Source organism: Myxocyprinus asiaticus, chromosome 39 (genome assembly GCF_019703515.2).
Source record: "Myxocyprinus asiaticus isolate MX2 ecotype Aquarium Trade chromosome 39, UBuf_Myxa_2, whole genome shotgun sequence".
NCBI lineage: Eukaryota > Metazoa > Chordata > Actinopteri > Cypriniformes > Catostomidae > Myxocyprinus > Myxocyprinus asiaticus.
In genome coordinates this window covers 10,589,993-10,598,251 of record NC_059382.1, presented here as the reverse complement: position 1 = coordinate 10,598,251, position 8,259 = coordinate 10,589,993, and the positions used below count along the sequence as shown (strand labels likewise).

The 8,259-nt window shown below is 37.8% G+C and overlaps 1 protein-coding gene across 2 annotated transcripts in view; it reads left to right on the top strand.

The window, feature by feature from the left end:
- Positions 1-3,151: 3,151 nt before the first annotated feature.
- LOC127430101 (serine/threonine-protein kinase DCLK1-like) overlaps positions 3,152-8,259 on the top strand; it is a 62,153-nt gene continuing 57,045 nt past the window's right edge. For both annotated transcript variants that reach the window (XM_051679573.1, XM_051679574.1), the window contains exons 1-2: positions 3,152-3,468; positions 7,739-8,122. In XM_051679573.1, the coding sequence (XP_051535533.1) occupies positions 7,765-8,122 (358 nt within the window). In that variant the 5' untranslated portion in view covers positions 3,152-3,468; positions 7,739-7,764. The remainder of the gene's footprint in view (positions 3,469-7,738; positions 8,123-8,259) is intronic.

Genomic DNA, 8,259 nt, shown 5'->3' with positions numbered 1-8,259 from the left:
TACACACACACACACTGATCAGCCACAACATTAAAACCACCTGCCTAATATTGTGTACTTCACCCGCATCTCAGAATAGCATTCTGAGATGATGTACTTCTCACCTCAATTTTACAAAATGGTTATTTGAGTTACCGAAGAATTCTCTGTTGACCTCTCATCAACAAGGTGTATCCATCCGCAGAGTTGCCGCTCACTGGATGTTTTTTTTTTTTTTTTTTTTTTTTGGCACCATTCTGAGTAAATTCTAGAGACTGTTGTGTGTGAAAATCCCATGAGATCAGCAGTTACAGAAATACTCAAACCAGCCCGTCTGGCACCAACAAAAATCCATACGATTATCTAATCAGCCAATTGTGTAGCAGCAGTGCAGTGCAGATATGGGTCAGGAGCTTTAGTTAATATTCACATCAACCATAAGAATGGGGGAAAAAATTTGATCTCAGTGAGTTGGACTGTGGCATGATTGTTGGTGCCAGATGGGCTGGTTTGAGTATTTCTGTAACTGCTGATATGCTGGGATTTTCACGCACAACAGTCTCTTGAATTTACTCAGAATAGTGCCAGAAACTAAAATTATCCAGTGAGCGGCAGTTCTGTGGACGGAAACGCCTTGTGGATGAGAGAGGTCAAAAGAGAATGGCCAGACTGGTTCAAACTGACAAAGTCTACGTATTGTCGAAGGAATGAACGTTACACGAGGCCTGTACTCAGGAGCGGGATCGATTTGGAGGTGGAGGGTCCGTCAAGGTCTGGGGCGGTGTGTGTCAGCATCATCGGACTGAGCTTGTTGTCATTGCAGGCAATTTCAATGCTGTGCGTTACAGGGAAGACATCCTCCCTCATGTGGTACCCTTCCTGCAGGCTCGTCCTGACATGACCCTCCAGCATGACTATGCCACCAGCCATACTGCTCGTTCTGTGCGTGATTTCCTGCAAGACAGGAATGTCAGTGTTCTGCCATGGCCAGCGAAGAGCCTGGATCTCAATCCCATTTAGTACGTCTGGGACCTGTTGGATCGGAGGGTGAGGGCTAGGGCCATTCCCCCCAGAAATGTCCGGGAACTTGCAAATACCTTGGTGGAAGAGTGGGGTAACATCTCCCAGCAAGAAAATCTGGTGCAGTCCATGAGGAGGAGATGCACTGCAGTACTTAATGCAGCTGGTGGCCACACCAGATACTGACTGTTACTTTTGATTTTTCAGGGACACATTATTCCATTTCTGTTAGTCATATGTCTGTGAAACTTGTCTTAGTTGTTGAATTATTATTATTATTATTATTATTATTATTTATTTTTTTTTTTGTTCATACAAATATTTACACATGTTAAGTTTGCTGAAAATAAAAGCTGTTGAAAGCTATATATATATATATATATATATATATATATATATACACTTTATATTGCCAAAAGTATTCGCTCACCCAATCACTTCCATGGCCACAGGTGTATAAAATGAAGCATCTAGGCATGCAGACTGCTTCTACAAACATTTGTGAAAGAATGGGCCGCTCTTAGGAGCTCAGTGAATTCCAGCGTGGTACTGTGATAGGATGCCACTTGTGCAATAAGTCCAGTCGTGAAATTTCCTCGCTACTAAATATTCCACAGTCAACTGTCAGTGGTATTATAACAAAGTGGAAGCGATTGGGAATGACAGCAACTCAGCCACGAAGTGGTAGGCCACGTAAAATGACAGAGTGGGGTCAGCGGATGCTGAGGCGCATAGTGTGCAGAGGTCGCCAACTTTCTGCAGAGTCAATCGCTACAGACCTCCAAAGTTCATGTGGCCTTCAGATTAGCTCAAGAACAGTGCATAGAGAGCTTCATGGAATGGGTTTCCATGGCCGAGCAGCTGCATCCAAGCCATACATCACCAAGTGCAATGCAAAGCGTCGGATGCAGTGGTGTAAAGCATGCCGCCACTGGACTCTAGAGCAGTGGAGACGTGTTCTCTGGAGTGACGAATCATGCTTCTCCATCTGGCAATCTGATGGACGAGTCTGGGTTTGGCGGTTGCCAGGAGAACGGTACTTGTCTGACTGCATTGTGCCAACTGTGAAGTTTGGTGGAGGGGGGATTATGGTGTGGGGTTGTTTTTCAGGAGCTGGGCTTGGCTCCTTAGTTCCAGTGAAAGGAACTCTGAATGCTTCAGCATCCCAAGAGATTTTGGACAATTCCATGCTCCCAACTTTGTGGGAACAGTTTGAGGATGGCCCCTTTCTGTTCTAACATGACTGCGCACCAGTGAACAAAGCAAGGTCCATAAAGACATGGATGAGCGAGTTTGGTGTGGAAGAACTTGACTGGCCTGCACAGAGTCCTGACCTCAACCCGATAGAGCACCTTTGGGATGAATTAGAGCGAAGACTGCGAGCCAGGCCTTCTCGTCCAACATCAGTGTCTGACCTCACAAATGCGCTTCTGGAAGAATGGTCAAAAATTCCCATAAACACACTCCTAAACCTTGTGGAAAGCCTTCCCAGAAGAGTTGAAGCTGATATAGCTGCAAAGGGTGGGCCGACTTCATATTAAACCCTATGGATAAAGAATGGGATGTCACTTAAGTTCATATGCGTCTAAAGGCAGATGAGCGAATACTTTTGGCAATATAGTGTGTGTGTGTGTGTATATATATAATTTTTTTTTTTTTTTCAGTTCACATATAGGCCTATGCACAAATCATGCAATTTGTATAACAAATTATTTTGACTGTTTTTCCATTGTGGTCGTAAGTCAATTATTATTACAGTAAACAAATATAAAATATATCTAAAAGCTATCGGGCATGTTCATATGACATCCACTGCTCTCAATGTTGCAATAATATAGACCGGTGAAACAATATCGTGTGTACTATGTGTGTGACATAGGATTATGTGAGGAGTTCTGGGCAGCACTTGCTATCATAGTTTATTTTTTTTAAATTATTTATTTATTTATTTTTTACTACATTTATTTCGACCACGAGAGAACCGACCATACAGCATTTTTAATAGATCTTGTACTATTGGAGTGACTAGGCTTAACTGAAAGCAGCGATTTACAGTCCCCTCCCAGCTCTCTGCGGTACTGCAGCGCAACATCATTCTCTATTAAGGTGTCTAGGTAGGTATAGCTCACCAGGATTTGAGACACAGCTCTGGTCGCTCATTTTCATTCATTGAGACTTTCCCCCTTCCAGGAATACGACAAAGGCAGAGCTTGCTGAAGGTTTGCATTGAAATGAGGGCTGGTCCAATGTAAATAAGTGCGAAAAGGCAGACAGACACCGGCTGCAGCCCATCCTCCCCATCCAGCAGAGCACTGGAGTAGGACCAGCGCGCACAAAGAAGTGCAAATTATTCTCTACTTTTGCTCTTAAAAAGCACAACCAGCGTCCTCTGGAAGAGATGACAAGTCATTAAATGGTGTGGTATCATATCGACTGTGGTCATCGGATATATAAACGCGTTAAAGTAAGGTGAATGTTTTTTTTTTTTTTTTTTTTTTTTTGTGGGGGGTGGAGGGGGGAGCTTTGAAGCAAGGCACACCATGTGCACCAGAGCACTGTGAGGGCATACAATATAGGCTTTAGGTTTGTATTTGTAAATTGGGTGTGTACTCGTCATTGTGATGCTCCTTTGGCCGTGTTTAATAGTATTATTAAATATTTGCTATGTCATAATTACATTTTTAGTCAATCTGTATGTTCTAAGACATATAGCCTACATTGGACATTTTTCTCTGAATAATGATCAGAAGTGTTATATTAACACAGAATTCATGCCATGATACAAGCACACATTGTATATCACTTTCCAGGAGGAAATAGCCTGTTTTAGTTTAATAACCTGAAATGATGCTATTTTTAGATGGTTTGTTTATTCTTTTATTTGTTTTACCTATTTTTAGTTATTGTTTTATTTATTGATTTCATCTGGTTCTTGCCAGGTAAATAGCCTTTGAAGCTGATATCACATTAAAGTATAAAATACAAATACAAATGATATTAATAATCTAAAATGTATTTAACCCTTATGATCTGTTGAGATTTGCTTCACTTCCTTGTTGTTTGGGGTCACTGTTACCCCAAATATTCAAGTGTGAAAATTATAATTATAATTATGAAATAAACTTTTTTTTTTTCCTGCTTAAATGTTCCTTTCCATTTATCCTGAGCTTATTGAACTGATAAAAGAATAGAAATAAGTGTATCATTAACTCTTACATTTACTGAAGTAGGTATGTGCATTTCAGAAAAGCGACTAAATATAGAAATAACCATATAATTTCTTAATTTACACAAAATAATGAAAAATATCGCTGTATATGTTCTATATATGTTACTGAACAAATATAAATGTCCCTTTTGTTTAAAAAAAAAAAAAATCACAGAAAAAAATTGTTTGGGGGTCAATCTGAGTCAGATATCATTGTTTAAAAAAAAAAAAAAAAAGGTAAATGCAAAGGTGCTTTTTATACTACACACTCACTAACCAGGCAAACTAACTATGTGCAAATTTACAGTATATACACATCGTCTGGGCAACAGGACAGCCAAATGTAAATTTCATGCAAATTTCAAGGGCACAAAAAAAACAAAACAAATTGAAATCTAAAAATAACCATATAACTTTTGATTACACAAAATTATACAAAAATAAATTGTATATAGAAAGATATATATATATATTTGACAAAAAAATCCAAATGCAAGTGATTTTTTTTCCACACACTCACCAACTAGGTAGACTAAACTATGTGCAAATATACAGTATCCTCCAGGCAACAGAGCAGCCAGACGCAGCCTCTGTTCCCTAATGCTACTGAAAAAATAACAGGCACTTATTACTGTTACCTAAGACAAACACAGAACTTTTTCAAACAGAACATTTCCAAAGCTAGATAACTGATGTGCTGCCTGTAATAGATTTTGCCAATACCAATATTTCTTGAACTGCTGATATTCAAAGGGTTTTTCTTTTATTCCCTCTATATACATATAACATATAATACACAAAAAGGATGGCCAAACACTTTTCTCCTAAAACTCTGTCACACCACAAAATTCCTGATACTGTATTATGCTAATGGTGAAAACCAAAAAAGACTAAATTCAGATGCAAGAGGAACAGATAATTTGTGCGTGTGATGTACACAAATACTTGTGATATTTCAGACATCTTTTGTTAGTCTTTGAATCATTTTTTCTGGAGCAGACCTGGCATCGTCCATGGTTTCCAGCAGCTGCTGGAGAAGTGATTGCTTCAGGCCGACTTTGAATCTCCCTCACAGTGGATGCAGCAAAAAGTGACCTAGGAAGGCGCTCTCTCCTATCAATGTGAGGCCTCACCAAGGCATATCCTAACTGCTCCAACAATATTCTCCGGTTCATTTTGCCACCACACCACTCATTGTTGATGGCACACCATATCACAAACGCATTGTATGCACTGATATCCAGGATGTTGAAGAATATTACCTGGGGCAAACGAGCGGTCTTTTGTTGACAGCTGTATGTGGCAACCACTTTGTCCAGGTTGTCTACCCCTCCTTTTGTGTTATTGTAATCTAACACCATGTCTGTTTTTTTGTCATCTCTGGTGCTCAAAGATGTATCTCTGTGCAATGTGCTCATCAGAGAGAGAGAGAGTGTGTGTGTGTGTGTGAGAGAGAGATAGAGTGTATATGTGTGTGTGTGTGTGGGCAGGTTTAAGTGGTTTACGAGGACATTTTTTAGGTTACAAACTGGTAATTACAAGGGTATTATGCTATAATTGTGGTTTATGAGGACATTTCTAGTGTTCCCATAATGAAAATTGCTTAAAAAACATACTAAACGATGTTTTATTGAAAATGTCAAAATGCAGAAAGTTTTTTGTGAGGGCTAGGTTTAGGGGAAGGGTTAGGTTTAGGCGATAGAATCTATAGTTCGTACAGTATAAAAATCATTATGTGAAAATCCTTTGCTCTCAATAACATTTATTACTGGGGTCAATATGACCCCAAACATCACATGTGTGTAGTCATGTCTTAGTGGACATCAGAAATATTATCATTAAGTAAAAAACACATTTCTGAAAAGATCTTATGAATGAAATATCAGGATAAAAAAAAATAACGATGCATTTGTTTTTTTACTTTAGAGGGTCTGATGTCATATAGACCCCAAACAGAACATAAGGGTTAAGCAATAAGGAGAGCCCGTGCTATATTGTGAATATAGTCATGGCTGAAGGGTGTTGTTGCATGATACTAACAGAGTTCTTGCAAACCCTTCAGCTGTGACTATATTGGCAATATGGCACAGTCTCTGGTGCCTTATTGCTTTTATAAAATGGCTACCACATAAAAATTTACAGGACAAAAAAAGTGAAAACATTAAATGCCATCCTTCCGTTAGAAGATAAATTGTCTTACAGTAAAAAAATAAAAAAATAAAAAACAGACCCTGCTATTCAACAAAAATAAGGATCAACTATGGGTGCTGCACTATTGCAAGCCCTTTTGACATTTAATCAAGTGCAGGATGATTTATAGATTTCTAGTTCACTTATTAAGTGCTAATTCTTGATATCAGTATGGAATTACTAGTAAAAAAAAATTAATTTTTTGATATTAGTAATTAGGTTTGAACTAGTAAAAATATTAATTGCTTATATAAATCATTACTTGCGGATTTACCTATTCATGATGTCAAAAATGGAATTTCAACTATAGTAAAAGCTGTAATTTTCAATAACTGTAATTATTTTCACTAGAATTTCACAATGATCTGTCATGCACTCCTTTTCAAAATGCAATTACGGAGACCTATTAATTTCTTACTAGTTGAAATTCTGATTTCACGTATCAGTAATGCACTCCTTACTAATAAAAATATTATACATTTTTATATCAATAATTGCATTGTTACTAGTGCAAATGTCCATTCAACAACTGAACTGCAACTAGTAAAAATGCTCATTTCTGAAATCAGTAATTTGGTTTTTACTAGTGCAGTGTTAATTTCTGATATTTGTAATGTGATTATAACTAGTAAAAATAAAATAAAAAAATAAAAAATAATAATAATAATAATAAAAGCCTTTTTTAGATGTCTTTAATTACTCTCCAATTTATTGATATCCTAAATTAATTTCCAGATATCTGAAATACCATATCTAACCTGTTGAAATATATTGACTGAGATCAAAAATGAGCATTTTCACTATTTGCAATTCAGTTCTTGATGTTAGGAATGGATATTTGTAGAAGTAATAATGTCATTATTGATATAAAAAATGACAGTTTTTACTAGTAAGAAGTGCATTGCTGATTTGAAATTGGAACTTCAACTAGCAAAAAATTAATTTTAGATTTCCGTAATTGCATTTTGTATGTGAGCATATGACAGATGATTGTGAAATTCTACTAGTGAAAATGCAGTTACAGATAACAATAATTACAGTTTTTACTAGTTGAAATAAAAATGCTGGTATCAAGAATTAGATTTCTGCAAGTTATGACATCATTTTGAAATTCTACTAGTGCAAATGTAATTACTGACATCAATAATTGCCATTTTCACTAGTTGTAATAACATTCCTCATATCAAGAATTAGCATTTTAACTAGTGAAAACTGAATTGCTGAGATCAGCCGTTCATAACCTGCAAATGAATAAAAGTCAATTCGGCTTGCCATACAATACAAATATCACAACACAGCTCATCTTTGTATATTTTTTTTCCCCCAATCAAATGACCACAGATATACAACTAGCCACTAGTGTTGAGATGGAGTTGGAGCATTTCGACGAACGGGACAAAGCACAAAGATACAGCCGTGCGGGTTCACGGGCGAACGGCCTTCCCAGCCCCACGCACAGCGCCCACTGTAGTCTGTACCGAACCCGGACCCTGCAAGCTCTGAGCTCAGAGAAGAAAGCCAAGAAGGTCCGGTTCTACCGCAATGGAGACCGCTACTTCAAAGGGATTGTGTACGCTATCTCCAACGACAGATTCAGATCTTTTGACGCTCTGCTAGCAGACCTTACCCGCTCTCTATCAGATAATGTCAATCTGCCCCAGGGGGTGCGGACCATTTATGCCATTGATGGATCCAAGATTACAAGCATGGAGCAGCTGGTGGAAGGTGAGGCTGAGATGTCTACAGGCCCTTGTCTGGTTATAAGGAACACTAGTATATTTTGTTTCATGATGCAATATGTTATTTGCCAGAGGTCAGATTACAACATAATGTGTCTTGATTTTTTTTCTTTTTTTTTGAGT